This window comes from Pelodiscus sinensis, chromosome 16, assembly GCF_052426305.1.
Source record: "Pelodiscus sinensis isolate ZL-2025 chromosome 16, ASM5242630v1, whole genome shotgun sequence".
NCBI classification, from domain to species: Eukaryota; Metazoa; Chordata; order Testudines; family Trionychidae; genus Pelodiscus; species Pelodiscus sinensis.
In genome coordinates, this window is record NC_143067.1 from 17,057,756 (window position 1) to 17,083,276 (window position 25,521).

The 25,521-nt window shown below is 42.6% G+C and overlaps 1 protein-coding gene across 1 annotated transcript in view; it reads left to right on the forward strand.

The window, feature by feature from the left end:
• The window catches only part of PDLIM4 (PDZ and LIM domain 4), a 125,776-nt gene that overhangs the window by 11,559 nt on the left and 88,696 nt on the right, over window positions 1-25,521 (forward strand). Inside the window, exon 2 of the mRNA XM_075900355.2 lies at window positions 18,695-18,846. Coding sequence (XP_075756470.1) covers window positions 18,695-18,846 — 152 coding nt within the window. The remainder of the gene's footprint in view (window positions 1-18,694; window positions 18,847-25,521) is intronic.

Consider the following 25,521-nt stretch of genomic DNA (forward strand, 5'->3'; position numbering starts at 1 on the left):
ACCTACTAGGTCTGGCTTCTGTCTCTAAATTCCATGATAAATCATTGCAGTTGTACATACGCAGCTGAGGCTAGAGTTCTTCATCCTCTTTGAGGCACCTGGCATTGGCCACTGTTGGAAGACAGAATACTGGGCTAGATGGACCTTTGGTCTGATCCTGTATGGCTGTTCTTATAGTCTAGAGCAGGGGTGTCCAAACTTTTTTCAAAGAGGGCCAGATTTGATGAAGTGAACATGCGTGAGGGCCGACCATTTTGCCTGACATTCTTTGAACCATTAAAATTAAACGCAAATTAACTATTTTATGCAAAGTTTATTGCAAACGGCATACTTTTCATTTCGTCACATGGATGACAAATCTAAACAGGTGTTAAATCACTCTGCCTTTCATATCTGAAGGCCAGATGGAAAAAAAAAATCCAGGAAGCTGAAATATATGTCAGGAACATTGTAAAGTACATTACATATTATTGGTAATAAAGGTTGTCTGTCAACTTTAAGTTCAAAAAATATGAACAGGAACATAACACCAAGTATACATGTTGTGTCCAAATATATTTATAACTGATTTAGACCAACTGACATTAACTGAGATTTTACAATGTATTCATCTCAATACATATGGATTCGTTGGGGGCCATAAAAGATAGATATTGCCAAATTACCTGTGGGGCCGTATTAAACCGGAACACGGGCCGCAATTGGCCCGCCGGCCGGACTTTGGACATGCCTGGTCTAGAGTTTACCCCATTATTTTCATATAATTAGTTTGTTAGCTGGGCAATTGAAGAAAGCTCTTACAATGAGTATCCGTATATATTTCTTAAAGCTAATTTGTTTTTCTTAAATAGTTTTTCTACTTCATAAAGCTTAGGTCCACAAATATAATTACATAGCATGGCCTGATCCTTCACATTGTCATCAGCAACTGGTGCTCAGTGCTATGTAGAACTGGCCCCTGTACCAGAATGATGCTTGTGAGGATCTCCATGAAATCAGAATTACACCTGTCATAAGCCTCTATCTAAAATCATTTGGCGCCTTTGCTATGGTGCTGGTTATTAGCTTGATTTAGAGAAGCCAGAATTCTAGCTTGCATGTTTAGTTAATGTTTGGAACAGTTTTTAAAATGTTACTTTTTCATTAAATTAAAAAAAAATGTTTAAAGGAGGAGAGCTCTAGGAAGAGCTCTGATGGGGACGAGGAAGGGAGGTTCCGTCTTCCCATACTCATCTAGCAGCAGGAACTAATTTTGTTCACTCTTTCTCTTACATGTCATCTGTGAAACTGAAATTGACAATACTGAGGACTGGTCTACACTACTCCCCCTCTCCTATCAATCTAAGATATGCAACTTCAGCGAAATTAATAGAGTAGTTGAAGTTGACATACTTAGACTTACTTACTGTGGTGTCTTCAATTCAGTAAGGTTGGCAGCTGATGCTCTCCTGTTGACTCTGTCTATTCTTCTCATCCTGGTGGAGTACCAGAGTCAGTGGGAGAGCATTCGGATATTGATTTATTGCATCTAAGAAGACAATAATTTGATCGTCAGTGGATCAGTCGCTGCAGTGTTGATCCACTGTGTAGTGGAGAAAAGCCCTGAGTTCAGCAACTTCAAATGTGTGTTGTACTGAAATGTGCCCCCATATTCAGTGTCCCAGAATCATCAGCACAACACTGAGACAATGCTGGGAATAGCATTTTTAATGGGAAGCTGCTTTCTGGGCCATGAGAGGCAGCATGTGGTCAGGTCTGCAGTGTTTCACACTGCACATGGTGGGAATACAGCAGTGGAACTGAGGGTAGACTATTTACAGAGGCAGCAGCTGTTTGTAGTTGGCCTAATAATTTGACAGTTATTGTGATAAAAGTGAGACTTAAGATTTAATTAAGTAGGGGTCCGGTTGCAGTCAACTTTGCTTTCCTGGCTAATTATTCTAAGAACTACAGTTTAAACCAGTTGAACTTTATGAGAAAATCAGTCTACTTCATCTTTCAGTTTTGATTGCTAGCATGCTTCCACTTTTTTATCCATTGTGGCTTAATAAGAGAAATATAACCTTTCATTCAAGACCTGGCTTTGATTCCTGAAAGCGCTTCACCAACATAAAGCCTTCCATGTAATAATACACACAGTTGTATAGAAGTTAAGAGGGTTGGTTACACTGCAACTCAGAGGCAGGGCTGAGCAGATTGGCTACGTCTACACTGGCCCCTTTTCCGGAAGGGGCATGTAAATTTCATGAGTCGTTGTAGGGAAATCCGCGGGGGATTTAAATATCCCCCGCGGCATTTAAATAAAAATTACAAAGTAGGAATAAGAGCCTCCGGAAAAGGGCGCTTTTTCCGGAGGATCGGGGCCAGTCTAGACGCTCTTTTCCAGCTTTTTTAAAAGCCGGAAAAAAGCGGCGGACATTTTTATTTAAATGCCGCGGGGGATATTTAAATCCCCCGCGGATTTCCCTACGACGATTCATGAAATTTACATGCCCCTTCCGGAAAAGGGGCCAGTGTAGACGTAGCCTTTTTGTATAGTTCCTATCTTTGTGGAATTTAAGAGCTGAGTAACAACTGGGAGTTATGGCTCTCTGACTTCTGGTTTAACCACTAGATACACACCCTGCTTGTAATTAAAATTATCACCTTGTAAGTACAGTAGGTATATTTTAAACTGCATTTGTATTAAGACCCAGTCCTCTCCTGCTCCTACTGAAGTCAAAAGTATGTTTGTACTGAATTCAGTCAGAGGTGCTCCAAGCCTTGGTTTGAAGCAAATTCAAGTTTACTCCAATAAACAAATTACTCATAATTATCCTGGGCAGCTTAGTATATTAGTTCCCCTGTTGATTTCTGGTAGTGAACACATTTTCAGTATTAGTCCAGAATTATACAAAAGAAACACATGTATGAAAAAGAGTGATTTACTATCTGTTTTTGAATGATACAGTGCGTACATGTTTGTATTCTGAGATCATGTATTCTTTAAAGATAATTTAACATTTTTAGGTTTTATGTTATATTCAGGAGAATATTTGTTCCAGTAAAAGTTTGGGAGGTTGTACAAGTAAAGGTTTCTGCCAGACCATTTTTTAAAAAAAGTTGTTCTGCTTTGTATGAATATTGCTCTAGGGCTTCCTGATAATCACGTTGGGTATCATTACAATCCTGATCCTTTTGAACACATTACTTAGTGTATATGCTATGCATTATTGTGATGTAGCCTAATTAACCACTGATGAGAGACCTTTGACCGCCAAAAATCTTTTCCCCTTAAGTCCTTCAAGTTAAGCTGTTGTTTAGTTGCATGGTTTTGTTTCAGATCTCTGCAACTCTGCTTGTATTTGATTATTGCTTGTTCAATGTAGCTGGTACTATTTAATCTATTGCTGTAATCAGTTTTGGATTAGAGCTTTCACATAGATTGAATTAACTGCTAAATGTATATCTGTCTGAAAAATAGCATTTTCTGTTAGCAAAGATTTTGTTAGCTTTGGCTAGGTATATGTATATATCTTCTGTATGGCAGAATGTGAAAAGCTAGTAGCCATTTCATTTATTAAAAGTCTGCTTATATGCACTGGATTTATAACAGACTAAAATGTAACTTAGGTTGAGTCTTTTGACTAGAAGGAAATCATTTTGTGTATGTGTCAGGTGTTCTCCTAATAAGGTCTGTCCTAATAAGACCTACTTGTAACATATGTTGAGAGAGAGAAACCAGGGCCATCACAACTAGAATTGTATTGACACTTAAGTCATTTCAGTGAAAGATAAAAGAGCTTGTGGAATTAGAGTAAATATATTTTATTGTTTCATAAATGTTCTGCCTTCAGATTTTATTAAATAGCTATAAGAGGGAGAAGAAAAATCTCTTGCTATTCAGTTTTGGAGTTTGTTTAGAAGAAAATACTAGAGAGAAAGCCTAATGCTAATTGCTCTAATTAAGCATTCTGATAGTCCAGGCTAGGAAATTAGGTGGAAGGAATGATTCATGCAGTTCCAGTCATACAAGATCTGACCTTGGCTTGAGTTTATTAAAATAAGCGAATGCACCCTAAAATACTGCAGGTCTTTGCCAGGCTTGACAAAACAGAAAATGTTCTGCACATTCAGGGAGATTTACAGCATTATAAAAATGTTAGTATAATGACATTAGCTTTAAAATAAAATTTGAACTCCTGCTCTGTTACGACAGGTGTTGAGAGTTGTTGTGAAAAGGCCTGTAGCCAAAAAGCTAGATGCTTTTAGAGCTTTTTATTATGAATCCCATTTTCTCCTCTACCCAGTATCAAGCAGGTTAAAATGACTTTCCCAATACTAAAAACAAGAACAATGATATTTTTCTCTTTGATGTGTAGAGAATGATGGGCCCCAGTCCTGGTCCCATTGCAATAAAGAGAAAAGGATCAGGCCCTTAATTTTAATCTAAATAGGCCTATTGTCAATGACGAGAGAGAAACAATAACAGCCAGAATGGTCAGGAATGGTGTCCCTAGCCTCTGTTTGTCAGCTGCTGGAAATGGATGACAGGAAAGGGATCACTTGATGATAACCTCTTCTGTTCACTCCCTCTGGGGCATCTGGCATTGGCCACTATCTGAAGACAGGATACTGGGCTAGATGGACCTTTGGTCTGAACCAGTTTGGCTGTTCTTATGACTAGGAGAAGTTAGCAGAAGAACTTAGCAATTAAGTCAGGGCTACTCAACATGTGGTCTGCAGGCCGTATGTGGCACACAGCTCATTTTCTTGCAGCCCGCCTGGGTTGCAGTTTGGGTTTACATGGGGTTCAACATGCAGCCCGTGGGTGGGAGCCAAAACAAAAAAGTAGTCAATCTAATGGTTGATATGTGTTTTAGTAGTTAAATTCCTGGACTGCCATTGCTCATTAAAAGTGCTGTGATATGGGTGAAAATTGGGTAAATATTGCATTTGATTAATATCAGCAGAACTGACTTAAATGGGGCCTGCATGTTGTATAGTCTTGCCTTAATCTTTGTCTTCATGCCTGCCAGGCTACGTCTAAACTACACCCCTCTGTTGACAGAGGAATGTAAATTAGATGTTTTGAAAGTGCAAATGAAGCGGGGATTTAAATATACACGAGGAGTACAGGTAGTTCGTAATAGGAAGCCTAGTCCGAACTACCTAGTTCGTGCCGCATGTAGCCGCGGGCACAGAGTCCGAACTAGTGGACATTTAAAAATGGCGGCGCCCGGCAACATGCAAATGAAGCCCGTGAAATTCAAATCCCGGGCTTCATTTGCAACTCCGCTTGACTACATTACCACCCTAGTTCGAACTAGGGTGGTAGTGTAGACATACCCTCAGTGTGTAAGAAGCTATTTTCATATTTTTGCATATATATGCAACCACACTTAATTTGTGGTTATCAGCATTGTGGCCCTCGGAGCTTCCAAAGTTGAATAGCCCTGAATTAGGACTTAAGACTGTACAAAGATTGTGCAAAGTTTCATAGCGAGCTAAAGTTTGAGCACTGGGTCTTTATACCTTCTAGAGAGAGAAATCTATCACTTTGTGTATATTTAAAACAGTTATTTTTTGTGGGGAGTAATATCACTAGAGACCTACCCTGCTCTCCGAGAGTATGGCTAACAATATGTAATCCAAGCATCACAAAGTCCACTCCATTACTGATCCTTTCTCATGAAATGCAGCAGTATGAAGGAGCTGTGCTGGCCTTGTGCACATTTCAAATTCATGTCCACCAGAGTGTCAAAATAACATCATGAAAAAAAATGTGGAGTAATAGTGTCATGTGTGTGCAATCCTCAGTTAGAATTCCAAACAGTAATTGCAGTAAAATCAGCCTACATCTAGCTCCAGAGTAAAAGGATTCAAAAAAATTATCTCAAAAGTACGTGTTGCACAAGGACAGCACTCTCCCCCCCCCCCCTCCTCCCTCCCCCGTAGTCAGTGGGCGTTTTAACTTTGCCTTCAGGGTGAGGCACTTTAGGCAACACGTTATCAGTTTTCCAAATAGGGAAGGCACAGTGATATCCTGAAGGTATTGCAAATGTACTCATTCCTTGAACTTTTTATAATCTGTTGCAACAGATTAAATGAGTAAACCATGATTTATTGTGTTTTTTTGCATCTCCCAAACTAGATAAATTGTTACTTTCACCACTTTTTTTAATTACCGGTTGAACTCTAGTCTAGCACTCTCTAGTCTGGCAACATCCGTGGTCCAGCATGATTTTAGTTAGCCAGCTGCCACTTATCATGGGTGTGACCAAGTTTCCCGCAGTCCCATAAAGTTTGTTTACAGCCACCAGTCCTGGCTCTCAGTGTTCTGTGCTGTTATTTAGCTCTAATATACTCCTAATGCCTGGTCTATACTACGACCTTAGTCTGAAATTAGCCCCCCATGGTTGATTTTGTAAGCATTGTGTCCACACTACCAAGCCTGTTATTCCGGAATAAAGGGCTGCAGAATTCAAACTCTAGTCCTGCTTTTCACGAGGAATAATGCTATTCCCGAACCTGTAAGTCCGAAATAATGTTAGTATAGATGCTCCGGTGCCGCTAATTCAAACTGATTGGTTTCCGGGAGTTTTCCTGCAGCTCCCCACAGTGCTTCCTGTGGCTCTGAGTCCAAGGCAGACTCCATTAATGTGGATGCGCTGCCTTGGACTACATTTGATTTCTTCCATGTACTGAGGACACAGAACTTTGAATCTGTAAAATCAGGTGCCCACAAGTCGAACTTAGTAAATTTGAAATAATCGCCTAGTGTCGACATGGTCAAAATGTCTTCTAAGATCCCAGTAAGCAATGAAAGTGTTGGTAATGTTGCTAGACAATAATTACCTCCTTTGGCCATAACAACCTGGAAAATTCTCTGGTTTGGTACTGGTCCTGTGGGTGCCAGACTAGAGAGGTATAACCTGTGCTATCAAAAGGAGATTACATACACTTACCCCACTAGTTGGGAAACCCAGAATTCTTAAGATACAAAGAGCCATAAGCCGCTTTTGCTTGTCTCTTGTAAAGCACACAGGCAGTTGTTCCAGCCAAACTGTTCTAAAGCCATACCACTTACATTCCAGGAAGTGACCGGTGGGCTGGAGGTAGCTAGTCAATGCTTTAAGTTAAGTATATTGCAGCTGCAATTCATTCCTGCTGCTGAGGGTAATCAATAGAAATGACTCTGCCTGTTGTGGATAAGCAAAGGGGATTGAAAAGGAGAAGTGAACTGTATCCCATATTTTTCAGGAGCCTTGTGATGTCCACTTAATCACCTAGGACCAGGTTTTTAAAAGTATTTAATTGATGCAGATAGGTGTCTTGTGAGAGCTGAGAAATGCCTATGCGACTGCATCTTTAGGGGCCTAAAGACATTTCAATATTTGTCCCTGGATGAACTGTGTTTTTCTTGACGAAGCAGCCCTTAACTCTGACAGTTTGTCACTTGCTTCTTATTGCTCGGCCACTGGCTGTCTTAAAAGTCACCTCATTAAGCTCTGTAATATATATGTGTATTTAATATATAGGTTTCAGTGATTCTCTGCCTCTTACTTTATCTACTCCTGGGGGAATTCTGCAATTGTTGCATTTGGAGCTGTAGTAAAAGTGCAGAATTCCCCAGGACTCCTTGAGCCTCAAATATCTGGACTGGGATGCAAGCTGCAAGGAAATCTAGATCTAGGTTTGATGTGAAACCATCAATATTTTGAGTGTAAAACTTTTCAGACATCTTGCAGTCTCTTCATCCTGAATCTGTTTAACTACTTACTATTATGTTCTTACCAAATTTCTCTGTTATGGGAAAGGTACAGGTGGACTGGAATGAAACATCTGTTACTCTTGCCAGTTGATTATGCTAAAATGAGAAGCTTAATAAAATAAACAGAAAAATATTAAATGTGGTGGTGGTGGCGATGAAGAGGACTGAGTTTCACTGGGGGATGGCTTAACTTTTGATTCTTCCTAAATAAAAATCTTGCTACTCTGAGAAATACTGCTGTGGTACACGGCCTGCTTTCTGCTGTCTCTGAGAGCTACAGGAAGCCTTCGCTATTCGTGGTAGGACAGAACACCCACAAATATGTGGAACCGCGAATGGCAATGCTGCAAATCGTGAGAATCTGCTGTAAATTTTGCCACATGCTGTTTTGTGTGCTGGTCAGATATGATCTTTCTACGGCTTTGATCTGGGCTTTTTGACTATGTGTGCAGAACAGTATGTTCCCCCTATCTTGCCTATAATCAAGTCCCACTGATAGAGAGGGAAAAAATAGTGTGAGCTACAACAGAGCTGGAAAGATTGACTTCGTATCTTTCTCCGGTGGCCCATGGGAACTTTTCTGAAAAGGTAAGATAGCCACAGGCTACAATGGAGTTTCACGCTGAGTGATGGGGCAACCATATGGGGTCATGAAGCAGTCCTAGAAGGAGAGGAGATTTTCACAGGGTCTATAGTAAATCTTGGGGATCTACAAAATTTGGGTGGCAGGGGGAAGTATGCCTTGCTCTTTGTGAAAGAATTTGGAGGACATTCTGGAAGGGGTAACCTTGCAGAGTTTTCCTCCTTCTTGATTCCATTACCATGAGCTTTATCTCATGTGGGGAGCAGTGGGACTCTAAGGCTTTGGTTGGTTCCATCGTGTGCTGAGGAGTGTTGTGTTTGATCTCCTTCAGCGAAAGTGTAGGCGTGGGTTTGTATCTGAGAGAAAAAAATTGGGCTTGTTTGTGTGTGTGAAAGAGAAATTGGGTTGCACATCTCCAAACTTCAACTAGCTCATAACATTCTAAACAACAGTGGCTGGAATGTGTTTTCTTTTACTGGCCTGATGTCAAATAAGCACGTACCAAACACCAGTGGCCAGATAACATAGCAACTGGTATTTTTATTACGTCTCTTCCAGAAGATTTAATTATCCACTCATCTGTGTGTTTTTTCTTAACCATGGGCTAATGTAGCTTGGCCTAGCAACACCACCCACAGCCAGGGTCATAAATTTGAAAGCAAACTCTCCACAATAGTCTCCGGGGAAGCAGACTTCACATCATGACGGAAATGTGTCAGTGGCCAGGGGAGAGAGCTGACCTGCTCCACACATCAACAGCTGCAGGCAGCATCACAAAGAGAGTCATTGATGCTGCTACTCCCTGTGCTCTTGGAGGGAAGGAGGATTTGGGGTGGAAGTTCTGGAGGGGAATGGAGTGTGTGAAAATCCTCTTAAACCCAACAACAGCTTAATCTTTAGCTGAGCAAACATAATGGCTGCGTCTAGACTGGCATGATTTTGCGGAAATACTTTTAACGGAAAAGTTTTTCCGTTAAAAGTATTTCCGCAAAAGAGAGTCTAGATTGGCACGGATGATCCATTTTAGCCATCGGGCTTTCTTGCGCAAAAAATTAAGGTGCCTGTCTACACTGGTCCTCTTGTGCAAGTATTCTTGCGCAAGAGGGCTTATCCCGGAGTGGGAGCGTCAAAGTATTTGTGCAAGAAGCACTGATTTTGTACATTACAAAGTCAGTGCTCTTGCGCAAATTCAAGCGGCCAGTGTAGACAGCTGGCAAGATTTTGCGCAAAAGAACCTGCTTTTGCGCAAAATCTTGCCAGTCTAGATGCACCCAATTTGTTTATAATTATAATTGTATTACCTCCCTCTCGCTTCCCTACTCCCACCCATCCGCCCTGAATTTCTCAGCATTTGTTTTATCCAGGAGCATCTTAGCATTGCATCATGGACTGGCTCTCTTGAGCTCTCTTACAATGCAGAACTTGCTGATTAATAGTTAATTTCTCAGGAGCTCTTTCATCCTTTGTCTGTCCCTGTGCTTGGTCCAGGAGCAAAGAAGTGTGCCTTTGTAGATTTATAGTCTCTTCACACACTTGGGTTTTTCATCCCTTTTGGGAGAATACCTGCTTCCTAGTATAAATTAGAGCTTCAGGGATGCTCTCTCAATTGCCTGTGGCCTTCTAGGAGCCAGCCAACAGATGAGATCAGTTGGAGCACAGTATGCTGTGGCTACGCTCTCCCCTCCAGACCTGCGGGCTGAGATGGGGTCAGGTATTGTAGAGCAAGGGATGCAATTTTACTTCTAGTATTGGAGGGCTTTACAGATGACAGATATTTACAGCATAGCTCTTAAGGCAGGCAACTGCGCTGTGTGATCACCTCACTATTGAAACACATGGGAGTTCTTATGTTTTCATAGCTTTGTTTGCACCGAGAACTTTCCCGGAATGCATTACGGGGCCAATGCAAAGTAACAATGCTTTTACTCTCTCATAGTACCCTTCAACTGAAAATTCAGAAGTACTTTGCAAATATTATTGATCTGATGCCAGGCCTATATTAAGAAGTTAGATCAACCCAGCTGCATTGCTCGGGATGTGAAAATCCATTCCCCTGAGTGACACAAGTAAGCCCTAAGCCCGGATCAAGCATGGCTGATCATATATCAGCACTATGAATCAAACTAATTGTACTGGGCTAGAGAGAAAAGCTGCCATATGGATTTATGCTGGCCCAAAGGCCTGTAAGTGGATAGCAGTGATAAATAGCAACATCCTGTTGGAGAATAATGCAGGGCCACTGCCCTTTAACATCTTTGTTAATGGCCTGGCAGGAAGTGTGAATGGAATGTTAATGACACTTTCATTTGACACTAAATAGCGTGGCTGTAGTGGTGTTCCTTGCAGGATGTCCTAGAGACAAGGAGGGTGAGAGAATTTCTTTTACTGCATCAGCTTCTGTTGGTGAAAGAGAGAAGCATTTGAGCTTACACAGAGCTCTTCCTCAGGTCTCTGTGTACCTTTTCCAGACCCACAGAAGTGCTCCCTGTAAGGCTGTATCTATATTAGCCAGTTTACAGCGACACAACTGTAATGAGGTGGCTGCTGTAAGATCACTTGTGTAGCTTCTCTGTGCTGATGGCAGAGAGCTCTTTTGTCGCCGTACTGAAACCACCTCAACCAGGGGTGGTAGCTGAGTTGGTGAGAAATGCTCTGCCCCTGACCTAGCACAGTACACACTAGCACTTAAGCTGGCGAAACGTATGTTGCTGGGGACGGGGAGTGTTTTTCACACCCTGAGTGACCCCCATTTTGCCAAAATAAGTAGTAGAATAGACATAGTCTAAGCTTGAAAACATGTCTCTTTCATCAGCAGAAGTTGGTCCAGTAAAACAGATTACCTCGTCTGAAATCACTGCACGTCCTTTTACTGCTAAGAATGAGTACTGAGCTAAACATTAGCACCTGTGTACTAATGTTCTTTAGTCTGCTGGACAGATTAGCACTGCAAAAATAGTGTCTTCCTGTGATCTGTGAATTACGTGTAAGTATTCTGTGACACATCCGACCTGCACTGTTTCCATGTAAAATGCATTCCTGTCACTAAATACATCATGGGTGTTGGCCTGCAGAAGACAGCGTTTCTAAATCAAAGCTTGTTAGTCACTGCTTTCAGCTGGTTTTAAAAGACAGGATCTGGTCCTCTTTTTGCTTACACAGCTACAAAACAGGAGCAGTTGCCCTGAAGTCTTTAAGTTTTATACCAATGTAAAGGAGAATCAGGCTGAGAAATGTTAAGTTTCCCCAGTTTCTTCTAAATATTCAGATAACAGAAGGAGGTGACAGCTGTCCTGGGGAGTTTGAGGAGGTGAAGATGTGAGAAGGATCAGCTGCAAAGAATTTTAAACGTGAATTTAAAGGAGCTACAGTATTCTTTCCAAGTATACTTCAGGGCCAGCTGGAAATGCCTGCTGTATGCAAGTGATTATTGTACAATATATGCTCTCTCTCCTGCAATGTGATCAGCTAGTAGAAATAACTTTTAAGTATCGTGAGCTTTTGTGGGCAAAACCCATGTGCTAGCTTCATAACATCAGGCCCTAACTTTTATTTATCTGAGTGCTTGCCATCTGTGTGCAAGACACAACATGCAGCCAGCCCACATCCTGAAGTTTACAGAATAGACAAAATGGGCACAGAGCAGACAAAATGAACTGGGTATCCCATGTTGACTCACATCTTTCGCCCATCATGGAATAAGTGAGTTTTCACTTAGGCTATGTCTACTCTACTACGTTTTGTTGCCAAAAATTACCTTTTGGCAACAAAACAGTGAGAGCATACACACTGCAATGGATGTCAGTTTCGGCAACAAAAACCTTCCAACCCTATGAAAAGACTTTTTTTTCTTTTCCCCTCCTTTTATTGTCAAGAAAGAGCCAGTGTGGGCATTGCTGCATGTTTTGTTCACAGAACAGGCTTCAGCCAGTATCCCACAGGGCCTGCCCTGATGGTGCTGCTCAGTGTTTTGATCTCTGCTGCCCTGCAGGCATGTGTCCCTTCCATTTCAAAGCTCCGGGGTGAGATGTTCCATTTGGGGAACAAAGAACAAATCATCGGAGTGCTCTAGTTGTGCCCTGGACTAGGAACACAACGGCGGGTAGACTGCTGCTGCAGGGAGTGGGGGACAGGCTACTGTGCTACTTTGATATTCCTTAGCAGGGAGCTACTCCTGATGCCGCTCCCAGCAACTGAGGATGCCATAGGAAAACTCAGAGGGAATTCCAAATGTGATTAGCTCTGCCTTCCCACCTCATGGTATTGTGGGATACATACCCCCAGAGTATTGCTCGCACTGTCGATGATGGGCCCCAGTGTGGATATGATCTGTCGACAGAGGGAGCAAGTTTGAACACCCTCTAGTGATTTTGGGTTTGTCGACTTCTGTGTGCCAATATAAGTTTTGGCGACAAAACTTGGTAGTGTAGACGTAGCCTTAGAATAATCTCCAGGGAAGGTTTCTCAAAGTGTTTGCCAAAACAACTCATCTCTTGCTTTCTCAAATAGCTTGAGGTGATAGCTGGTTGCTCTAGGCAATAACAATTGCAGATGTTGATAGTGCCTTTAATTTTAACTGTTTCCATTTGGAATTTTAAAAAAATTCATAGGGACATGGACATTATGGGACTCAATGAGATGTTCTCAGAGGAAAGAGAATATTCCCCGTGGAGATGAACAAGCTTGAAACAATCGCTCGTAGTTAGTGAACTGCACCATTCACATGAGAAGGGAACACCTGCTACCAGTGCAGGAGAGTTTCTGATGCCTGTCAAGCAGACCTATTCTTAGCCCCTCACCCCAGGCGCAGCAGGGTTATTTTGGTCATTGCTCTGAGCATGCCTGTTCTAAACTCCCCTTCCAGAAGGGCAGGGCCTCTCCAGATCACAGCTCACAGGAAGGAAGGGAAAGGGGCTCAGCTACCCCAGAAATGCAAGCCCACACCCCAAAATCAGGTTCACTTGAAGGGGATCATACTGTCAAATGGGTAGGGAGCCCCAGATCCCAGCTCACCTATGATGGTAGGGAGCCTCCTACCATACACAGTTCTGGGGCTGACAGGTGCCCCAACCCTACTTTCCCCTCGTTTCCTGCCATTCAACCCATATCTCCTTCCTAGTGCCCTTCACCTGTGACCCTCCGTCTTTCCCCTTCCCTAATACATTGTATCATTTATCCCCTGCCTTTGATGCAACCCTGAACTCCTTTCATCTCTATTCCCCATCGCTCCTCCCCCCCAAAAGCCCCTCTCATCAGTAAAAACATTAAACTATCAAATTGAATTTTTTAACCTGTTCCCTCAAAATAACCTCCCAATGCTGCACCCCCTTCCCCATCAAAAACAGATTTTACAGTTATGCCTTGCAACCTTCTTCAGATTTCTGCCCAAAGAGGGTCAGGTTCAGAGAACTGCTGCTTATACCCTTGAGCTCTCCAGCTGGTGTGAAACTTCCAAGGTTAACAATTGTATTAATTCCTTTCTCTCCATACCCATCATCATCTATTTGATATGATCAGGTTGTTCGTCAGGGTGTGACAAGCCAAGAAGAAGCAAAATATTTTTGCCATCAACTTTTAATGTTGATTTCCCCCAAAGGGCTGGTGCTTGCCATGTCTGTACTTTGTTGGGGTAACTCACAAGCTTCGGACATCTCGGTGCAATGACCTGAGCCCTGGTTTGGTGTCTGCGTGACCAAAAATAGGTTGCCCAGCTTTCTCAACTTACAAGAAAAGCTGTTTTGTTTGGTTTTTCCTTGGAGTTATAGCTTGGGAGCCTCTTGTTTAAATGGGCCCAAGTTTGGATCACTGTCAGAACCAGAGTGTCAGAACCAGAGGAGACCGGACATAACTTCTCATTTTTCATGCCTATAAAGTTAGGGTTGCCAACTTTCTGTTCACACAAAACTAAACCCCTTGTCCTGCCTCCTGCTCCACCCCTTCTCTAAGGCCCCACTCCTGCTTACTCCATCCCCTCCTCCATTTGTTGCTTGCTCTCCCCCACTGCCACTCGCTCATTTTCACTGGCTGGCTCAGGTGAGTGTGGTACAGCAAGGGGTGAGGGCTCCAAGGTGGGGTGCAGGTTCCAAGGTGGGGTGCAGGTTCTAAGGTGGGGTGCAGGAGAGGGCTCCAGGCTGAGGCGGTGGGTTGTGGTGTCGAAGGGAGTGAGGATGTAGGCACTGGGGTGGGGCTCTGGGTGAGGGGTTTGTAGTGCAGGAGAGGGCTCCATGCTGGAGCAGGGCTTTGGGAGGGGGCATGAGTGAGGGCTCTGGGAGGGAGTTTGGGTGCTGGAAGGGGCTCAGGACTGGAGCAGAGAGTTTGAGCGCAGGGAAGACTCCGGGCGGCACTTACCCTGCTGGGCTCCCTAGAAGCAGCGACTTTGTTCCTCAGCTCCTAGGCATAGGTGCAGCCAGGTGGTGTTCGCTGCCTCCACCTGCAAGCGCTGCCCCTGGAGCTCCCATTGGCTGCCATTCCTGGTCAATGGGAGCTGCGGAGTTGGAGCACAAGATGGGGGCAGCAGGGGCATGTGGCTGCTTCTGGGAGCTGCGCAGAGCCAGGTAGGCAGCCTGCCAGCCTTGACAACCGAACTTTTAATGGTTGCTGACCAGAGCCATCAGGGCCACTTTTTGAGCCGACATTCCTATATTAAGGTCTTGATTCTGGGCTAGGATTCTTGTGTGTGTCCCTGTATCCATGCAGAGCCTCACTGAAGTCAGTGTGATTCAGAACTTCAATGGGATCGTCTCACTACTGTAAATCTGGAGAAGTCAGCCTGTTGTGCTTTAAACATAATTTAGTGACCAATACAAATGTTAGGCCTGATACACATTACGACCTCCCAGCTAACTAAAGGACCATTGTTTATATCCCAAACTAATGAGATCTTGAAATGCAATTCCATTTCCAGCCCTCAGGCATTTCCATGAATAGAATACAATAATTCCAATATGAAAGCGTTGCCAAAGTAATTTAAAATAAATTGCAAACTAAAAAATTGGAAACCACAAAGAGGCCTGTTTATGAATGGCTTATTCTCCAAGTAAACTCTGATTTAGTTAAGCTGAATGGAAGGGGAAATCCCTATTGTGAATCAAGATTTTACTTATACATTATAGCAAATGCAATAGTGATAGAGATGCAGCTGTGTTAGTCTGGTCTAGCTAAAACAAAAGACAGAACTATGTAGCACTTGTCTTTTATTATAGCAAATGGACACTTTCACCTCAGTGGAGCCTGTAAATGAAGAAGGGGGAAATCTTAGTGGTTGAAACAGCAAAATAACTTGCTGAAAACATTGAAAAGTAAATAAGAAATGCCAATTCATCATGGCAAAACCTTTTTCTTGCAGGTTACTTGTTCTGATTAGGCAAGAAAAAGAGATTCTGAGCTGCTCATAACCTCTTAGAATTCCGTCCCACTGATACTCTGTGCCACGGGTGGTCAAATACTGGCCCATAGACCAGATCCTGTCTGCCAGGGTTAGCCCCTGGTGGGCTGCCATCTCTATATTTACCTGTGCCTCTGCAGGTACAAGCAATTGCTGCTCCTGTTGGCCATGGATCACCATTCATAGCCAATGGGAGCTGCAGGAAGCAGTGGTCTGGTCCGTGCCACTTCCTGCAGCTCTCATTGGCTGGGAACAGTGATCCATGGCCAACAGGAGCGTCAATCACTGGAAATCAGTGAGGGCCTGAATTGGGTCCCAAGTGTTTGATACAATTGTCATACATGGTTTGTTAGCCAGTTTTGTTAGCTATACATCCAAACAGCAGGAGATAGGAAAAGCTGAGAAGTCATCCTGATTTTTGAGTTACATGTTAAAATTAATATAGGACATTTTCCTTCTAGAGATGTAAATTGTGGAGATTGTTTTGTTTATTTAAAAATATTTTCCCCTTAGAAAACCTATGAAGTGACCAAGTCATAATATTGGAGATGTTGCCTTTCACTTTATTCTCAAACCAAACAGTCATCTCTGGAGGTTTCTTTATGTTGTTAACGCTGTCATTCTATAGCAGTAGAACTGTCACCTGTAATCCATCTCAGAAAGCATAGCTCGATTTAAGAGTAATATACATAAAACCCGTGATCTCTGTTGCAATAGGAAAAAAATCAAAGCCAAAGACTTTTCCATGAGAAAGTGAAGTTGCCAAGAGTCACAGTTGTTAGAGGCAATAATTCCATGACTAATTTGTAGCCTATACTGGAATGGGGATGTGGAATTTCTAGGTGATCCTAAATTAGACTTCCTTTTAATTCTAATTTGTCTATCAGGGATGAGCTCCAGCAATTCTACAAAATAGTATGTTGAAGCAGTCTCACATCTGTTGAGACCCAGGATTATTCTAGTATAAATGAAAACTGATACAAAATGATATTCAAATGCTATCACATTTTAAATGCAGTGAGAGACGAATAAGTACATCTAACAGACTGCACTTTCTCGTTAGATAAACCATTCTGGTGGCTATCATAGCAAGTGTGTGGAAGCATAAACAGATGCTATGAATGACTTGAGGAGGAAATTCAAGGACAAACATTTAGCTATCAACAGTTTACACAGTTAAACACACATTTATTGGCAGCTGTACTGCCTACATATTACATAATTTTTATTATCTTTGTAAAAATTAGAAACACAGTGGGTCGGATATAAGCAAAACACCCACTGTTTTGAACCATTCTCTGGGTCACTCAGACCTATAGTGTTGGGCTCTAAGGCTGTGTCTACATTGGTGCGATCTTGCGCAAAAGCACCCGCTTTTGCACAAAAACTTGCTGCCTGTCTACACTGGCCGCGAGTTCTTGCTCAAGGACACTGACGAACTAATGTGTGAAATCGGTGCTTCTTGCACAAGAACTATGATGCGCCCGCTCAAGAATAAGCCCTCTTGCGCAACTGTTCTTGCGCAAGAGGCCAGTGTAGATAGGCAACATGAATTTCTTTGCAAGAAAGCCCTATGGTTAAAATGGCCATCAGAGCTTTCTTGCGCAAGAGAGCATCTATACTGGCATGGATGCTCTTGCGCAAAAGCACATGCCAGTGTAGACACTCTCTTGTGCAAATAGTTTAACGCAAGAACTCTTGCGTTAAAGAGTATTTGCACAAGATCATGCCATTGTGGACGTAGCCTAAGTCTGTACACTCTAACCACAACTGGTACTGTAACATGTCATTAGTTTCCCAAGAAAGGAGTTCTGATCTTTGTGATAGATTGGTATTAATACAAAAACAGTAGGGCTGTGTCTAGACCGGCAAGTTTTTCCACAAAATCATCTGCTTTTGCGGAAAAACTTGCCAGCTGTCTACACTGGCCGCTTGAATTTCCGGAAAAGCACTGACGATCTCATGTAAGATCCGAAAGACTTTTGCGCAAAAGGGCCAGTGTAGACAGCACAGTACTGTTTTCCGCAAAAAAGGCCCGATCGCGAAAATGGCAATCGGGGCTTTTTTGCAGAAAACCGCGTCTAGATTGGCCATGGACGCTTTTCCGCAAAAAGTGCTTTTGCGGAAAAGCATCCTGCCAATCTAGACGCGCTTTTCCGAAAATGCTTTTAACGGAAAACTTTTCTGTTAAAAGCATTTTCGGAAAATCATGCCAGTGTAGACGTAGCCTAGGAGAAAAGTTATGGAGATTTAATAAGCAGCATAGTATTGATGCAAGACTGGAAAGAAACATATAATTTGAACTAGGGAAGTAAAATCCTAATTAATTATTTAACTGATTAAACAGAAAGTGGGGGTGGTCCTGCCCAGCTGGGTTGGAGTGCATCCTCACCTCTCTACCATGGTTAGGAATGCTCCGGCTGAGCTGTGGGGCTGCTTTTGTTTTTTTCAGCACTCTTCAGAAGTTGATTCTAAAGCATGTGATGAAACAGTGGAGCCTGTGAATAAAGGCAGGGATTTTCAAACGAGCTCAAGGGATTTTTAGGTGCCCAGCTCCCTTTGAATGAAGGGCTACATTACATTGTTGTATGTTAAACAAACAAACTAACCAACCAAAAAAACCCCAAATTTAGAAAGGGAACATGAAGAAGTGTTCATGAAAGTCAATGTGAATCTCTTACTTGAGGTCAAAGAGCTTTGAATTAGATCCATGGTTGGAATTATCCAGTGTCACTGCAGAACAGTCTTGGAAGGAGAAAATAGGGTACCCCAAAATTGAGGCTACTTCTGAAATATCTTCACAAAGAACCTCTCCATAGAAAACTGTTCACTGATAGCTGCTTTGATTGCAGGAAGTTTGCTATGTCTACTTTCTTCCTCCAGGTTTTTTCCAAAGAACCAGTCCTGCATCTTTAACTGTTGTGTGTTTTCACACTAAGTATTCTTTTTAGTAGCACTTTTTTCTTTCTTTGTGTAGATCAATCCTGGGAGTAAGGCAGCCCTGGCTAACCTGTGTCCCGGAGATATTATTCTGGCCATTAATGGAGAGAGTACAGAAAGCATGACTCATCTAGAAGCACAAAACAAGATCAAAGCATGTATGGACCAGCTGATGCTATCTGTGAACAGGTAGGTGTCTTCACTTGCCCTTCAAGCACTTATACTTTAATATTCATCCACTAACTACATAGTTTCTGTGTCCATATTTGTAACTAAATGTCCCCTTCTTTGAGATGGTTTTCTGCAACCACATGGCAACCATAAACATCTTCCTTTTTTCCCTCTGCTTCTCTCTGAATCCCTGGGTTGTAGCCTCTCTCCTAGGTAGGGAGGACTGGAAGGGAGTTCATGTTAGAGTAGCTCTGGAGCCACAGTATAATGCACTAAAATAATCACATCGGAGTGATCCTAAGGGCTAGTCTACATGGAGACAATCAGGGAAGTTCAGGTGAATTTTAATCCTTGTTCCAAGGATTCCAGAGAGGATTAAAGGTTTGTCAAAGCACATTAACTGTCAACGTGCATTGAGTCCACAGGGACAGACAGTGTGAAACAGGCTAGGGCAGGGTACATTTGCACCCCAGTTTGTGGCAAATTCATTGTTCACATAGACAAGCCCTTAATCCACCCTGGAATTCTTAAATGAGAATTAAATACAGAAAATTATGGCCATTTTACTGCTGAATGAAACAGCCTTTAATTTATGCACACTGACTTCATACCTTTCATCTTATTCACATTAACTTTCTTGAGTGTCTCCATATAAATGTGTCCTAAGGACTGATCCGTGCTAGAAAATTAGATCGGCTTTGTGGCTAGGTAAATAATCCACACCCATGAGTGATATAGTTGAGTTGATTTAACTACCTATGTAGACTGTGCTAGGTCAAGGGAGGAATTCTTCTCTCAATCTACCTACCGCTCCTCAGGGTCGTGGATTGCCTGCGTCAATGAGAGAGTGCCTGCTGTCTGTGTATGTAATGTTTACTCTGCAATTCTACAGCAATGCAGCTGTGCCACTAGAGCATTTCAAGTGTAGACAGGCCCCGCCTATTCCTTCCTCTTAAATGAAAGGCTAAGCATGCTTCCTCTTTAACAGTTCCTGCATCCACATAATATGTGGACACTGGGACTGGGGCTGCATTTCTACATATTCTGCAAATATATTAGAAGCAAGAGGAAGACCAATGCCAAGGTAGGTCCATTGTTCAATGAAGAGGGAAGAACAGTAAGGCTGTGTCTAGACTACATGGCTCCATCGACAGAGCCATGTAGATTAGGGTTGATCAGCTGTTTGTCGGCTCAGCGCGCTAGTCTGGACGCTCCGCGGTCGACATCAAAGCCCTTTGTTGACCGCCCCGTTATTCCTTGTGGGATGAGGTTTACCGGGGCGGTCGACAAAGGGCTTTGATATCGACCGCAGAGTGTCCAGACTAGCTCGCTGAGCCAACAAACAGCTAATCAGCTGTTTGTTGGCTCAGCGTGGCAGCCATTTAAATGTAAATGAACGGCGATTATTTAAATCGCCGCTTCATTTCCCTTTGCACAATAAACAAATCTACATGGCTCCATCGATGGAGCCATGTAGTCTAGACATACCCTAATGGAAAATATTGCAATGACAACTTTGTGTCAGTTTTTACCAAGAAAAGTTGATGGAGATTGGATGCCTAACATAGTGAATGCTGGTGATAATTGGGTAAGTTCAGAAGTTAAAATAAGAAAAGAACAAGTTAAAATTACTTAGAAAAGTTAGATGTCTTGAAGTTACCAGGACCTGATGAAATGCATCCTAGAATACTCAAGGAGTTGATTGAGAACCTATCTGAGTCATTAGCCATAATTTTTTAAAAGACATGGAAGACAGGAGAGATTCCAGAAGACTGCAAAAAAGGGCAAATATAGTGTGCCCATCTATAAAAAGGAAATAAGGACAACCCAGGAAATTACGAATCAGTCAGCTTAACTTCTGTGAAAGGAAGATAATAGAGTGAATAATTAAGAAATCCATCTACAAACATGTGGAAGATAATAAGGTGATACATAACAGCATGGATTTGTCAAGAACAAATCAAGTCAAACCAATCTGACAGCTTTCCCTTATAAGATAACAAGCCTTGTGGTTAAGGAGGAAGCGGTAGCTGTGGTATGTCAGACTTTAGTAAAGTATTTGATACAGTCTTGTGTGACCTTATCAATAAAAGGAAATACAACATAGATGGAGCTACTACAATATGGCTGTGTAATTGGTTGGTAATCGTTCTCAGAGAGTAGTTATGGTTCACAGTCATGCTGGAAGGGCATAAGAAGTGAAGTTCCACAGAGATCAGGTTTGGGACTTGTTCTGTTCGATATAATCATCAGCTGTTTAGATAATGGCATAGAGAGTATGCCTATTAAGTTTGCAGATAATACCAAGCTGGGAGGGATTGCAAGTGCTTTGAGGATAGGGTTATAATTCAAAATGATCTGGACAAACTGGAGAAATGGTCTGAGGTAAATAGGATGAAGTTCAAAAAGGACAAATGCAAAAGTACTTCACTTAAGGAGGAATAATCAGTTTCACACACATAAAATGGGACGTGACTGTCTAGGAAGGAGTCCTACAGAAGGAGATCTAGGAGTCATTGTGAACCACAAGCTAAATATGAGTCAACAATGTGACACTGTTGCAATAAAAGCAAACATTCTGGGATGCATTAACAGGAGTGTTGTGAGTAAGATACAAGAAGTAATTCCTCTGCTCTATTCTGCGCTGATTACGCCTCAGCTAGAATATTATATTAAGTTTTGGGCACCACATTTCAGGAAAGATATGGAGAAATTGGAGAAAGTCCAGAGAAGAGCAGGAAAAATTATTAAAAGTCTAGAAAACATGGCCTATGAAGAAAGACTGAAAGAATTGGGCTTGTTTAGTTTGGAAAAGAGAAGACTGAGAGGGGACATGATAGCAGTTTTCAAGTATGTAAAAAAGTGAGAGAATGCAGAAAAATTATTCTCTTTAACCTCTGAGGATAGGATAAGAAGCAATAGGCTTAAATTGCAGCAAGGGCGGTTTAAGCTGGACATTAGGAAAAAATTCCTGACTGTCAGGGTGGTTAAGCCTAGAATAAATTGCCTAGGGAGGTTGTGGAATTTTCATCATTGGAGATATTTAAGAGCAGATTAGACAGATATCTGTCTGGGATAATCTAGATCAGTGGTTCCCAAACTTTTCAGCATCAAGCCCCCTTTTTGATTTTTGAGAAACCCTCACCTCCACCCCTACCCCAATAGCAGCAAAACTTGTTGAGGAAAAAAAAAGGAACTGACTGGAACTGACCAGGGACGAAAAACAAAAATAGCAGCAAAATATAGGGGAAGGGTAGACTTGACCAGGGGGAGGGGGGGGGCTGGGTCACCTCATGCCCCCCCTGGAATTTCTTCATGCCCCCTAGTTTGGGAACCCATGATCTAGATGGTGCTCGCTCCTGCCATGAGGGCAGGGAACTGGACTAGATGATCTCTCGAGGTTCCTTCCAGTTCTAGAATTGTGTGATTCTATGCTTCTGTGTATACATTATATGATTTTATTTCCTGTTTGTATGGGCCAATTTATCCCATGATATCATGCAAATCTGATACATCTTCAAAAGGCTGATGATTAGTCCCCAAATAAAAAATAACACCATATTGTATCAATAAATTTGTTTCTTCGTGTGCCCCAATGGTTTGTGTATCTGTTGTTGGTAAACAAAAGCTTTAAAAATGATGTCAATAGGAAATGCTGGTATGGCCATATATTTCCAGATCATTTGTATTTGAATTTGCATGAGTATACTGTAGGACTTTTGTTAGAAGCAGATGACATGCCTGAACATCCAATCCTGCCTGCCCTGAAAAACTCCCACTGATTTCAATGGGAGCAATCTAGGGACTGAAATCTAGGTTTGGAGAAGCATCAGATACATAGCACTTATTACCTTGGCATCTCTTCTGGATAGCCCACTGTGCAAGGCTTTGCAGAGTGATTAAACTTTTAGGAATAATTTATAGCAAAACCAAAGTTCATGTAAATGGGTTTTTTTTTCTATACATCAGAATTCATTCCCTGGCAAAATGTTTCTAATGAAATCACAAATTACTGTAATTGTCCAGCCAAAATGAATGTGTTTTATGAGAAACTTTAATAACTAATGTGATCTGTGATAGATATAAGTATGTTTATAAGATTTTCCACTTCAAGTTAAAAAGGCATTTCCTTATGTAAAGCGCTGCTATTCACTGTTTATATTTCCTTTTAAAAAATGCGTAGATTTCTGGACCTTGAAACCTCATCTAAAATCTAAGTTATTAGTTATTGGTGGTTCATAAAGCCATAGCCTTATTCCTCTGTGTACAGTTTGGTCATGTATAAATAGCTACCATAAATAAAGTAGAATGCTTTTTTAACATTAATATTTTAGTAGTACCCAGAAGCCCCAGTCAAGCTTGGGCTTTATTGTGCAGGTCCTGGATAGGGATGTGAATGATTAACTGGTAAGCATCACTGTCACTGGGTGATGCTTGCCAGTATGGTTAACCAGTGGGCTGGAGCAGCTCCCCACTTGCTGTGGGCAAGGGGCTACTCCAGGCCTGCAGGGCTATCAGGCCAGCCATACTCAGATTCTCTCTGCTTCCCATGAGGTGTGGTTTTACTAAGAATGGCCCATCTCTGCACGCCAAACTGGTGCTGTTTCGAGACTGGGAGGAGCCCTTGTCTGCAGGGGTCCAAGCTCCCTGTGCACAGAGGCTGGTTTGGCAGTAGCCCCTGTTCATGGGAGGGGGGGTCCGAGCTCTGTTAGAAGCACAAAACAGCCTCTGTCTGTGACAAGCCTGGGCCACTGTGGACAGAGGCTGGTCCCCGGCAGCAGCCCCTGCCTTGCAGGGGGGTCCTCACAGACACCAGCTCCCACTCTTCCCCCCCCCCCTTGCTGTCTCTGACACAGAGGCCACTGGTGTGTGTTTGCGTGGAGTCGATAAGATAACCAATAAGCCAAGGCTTATCAATTAATCATGTAGTGGACTGCATTGACATCCTTGCTCCTGTCCACACAAGCTGGTAGTACTTCTCTGCTCCTTCTCCCCCTTCTTCTCTGCTTGACCAGTTCCTCTTGGAACACCAACGTTTACAGGGGCTGCCTTCAAGGGGCTTAGCACAGTGGAACTTTCTTCTGCCGGAGTAAAGCTTCACTGCGGTGCATTGAAATGGAGCTTTCACTCCAGTAAAATGGAGTGTCCTCCTATGTGAGTTCATGAAGAGCACAAAAAAACTCTGTACTGGTATCAGTCAGAGTCTTTCCATTAACTTTAACAGGAGCTGGATCAGGTCATTGCTCTGATCAGATTCCAGTGTATACAGAATTAACTATATATTAAATTTGAAGACATGGGGATGCTTTAAACATCCTGATCAAACTTCACTAATTCTTTGGGAACAACAGTTTTTTTGTCTAATGCATTTTTTTAAAGTAATTCAAGTAATGTTTAAAATGCTCCGTGATATGGAATAAATAAAATCAGATGAACTTTAAATAGACTTTGTCATCAGAACCATTTCAAAATAAGCATTTTCTTGTCCAGTGAACCACATTCAAAGTTTTAATTGCTAACATCCAGCATTGAAACTAGACAAGGACTTAACAAGGCTTTGCTTAAATAGGGGGTCTTATCGAAAGTAAGGCACAAGATCTGTCTACACTGGGAGCAGAATCCAGACCATATGCAGCTAAGTGAAAAATCCACACCCCTGAGCAATGTTAATTAAACCAACTCCTCATGTAGACAGCTCTAGTCTAGGGAAGCATTCTTCCTTTGACCTAGCTGCTGCCTCTTGGAGAGGTAAATAATCTACCACAATTGGGGAGGGATTCTCTCATCAGCATGTAGTGTCTACACTGAAGTGCTAAAGCAACTCTACTGTTGCATTTCTGTTGTATATTGGGTTGTAGATATAGATCTTGTTGTTATGGTAACTGAGTAGGTCACTGGGGTCAGCCCAGCTAGTCTGGGCTTGTTCTGGTGAGTTCTGTGCTATGCAATAAAATGGACACTTGCACCTACTCCAGCTCTCTGCCTTTCCACTGATTTCCTCCTATGCTGTGAAACTCCCCACGACATAACAATTTCAAGTGTAGATAAGCCCCAGTTGCTACTGGGGTTGCCTTCTAGTTTTACTAAAAAAAAAAAAAATCAAGGATATTTAAACCTGTTGTAACACGGCAGAACACTGCCATGAGTGCCTCCTGCTGGACACTCTGGAAATTAGCATTTCGGCTCTGGAGCGCCCCTTTCGGCTGGTGTCTCGCCAGCTGTTACATATTTTTCCTCCACCTCCCAGACCATGGCATCCTCCCTTCTGGACTGCCCTGCAGCAGTGCCTCCACACTCTGGGGTGTACCCCCTCTTAGAACCCCCAATCTCCTATATCCACCTTGCCTCAGTGACCCACTGCCAGTCTTCATCTAGCCCCTGCCACGGGCAACCCGCAGTCTGAAATGGCCATTCATCATTGGCAAGGGGGTGTGGACCTGCTGCCTTTGCCTACCCTGACTGCCTCTCTGCAGCCCTCTTAGCCTCAGGCCTTGCTTCAGGCCCTGCAGCCTGGGAGCTTGCCTAGCCAGAACCTCCCCAACTCTGCCTGCCTTTCCCCAGCCCTGCTTTGTCAGGAAGCCTCTAACTCACCTGGCTGGTCAGTCCCTCCTGCTCCTCGCCTGGAACAAGAGAGAGTCATGTCTCTCCTCCCTCCAGAAGCCTTTATTTATATTGCACTCAACTGAGCCCTAA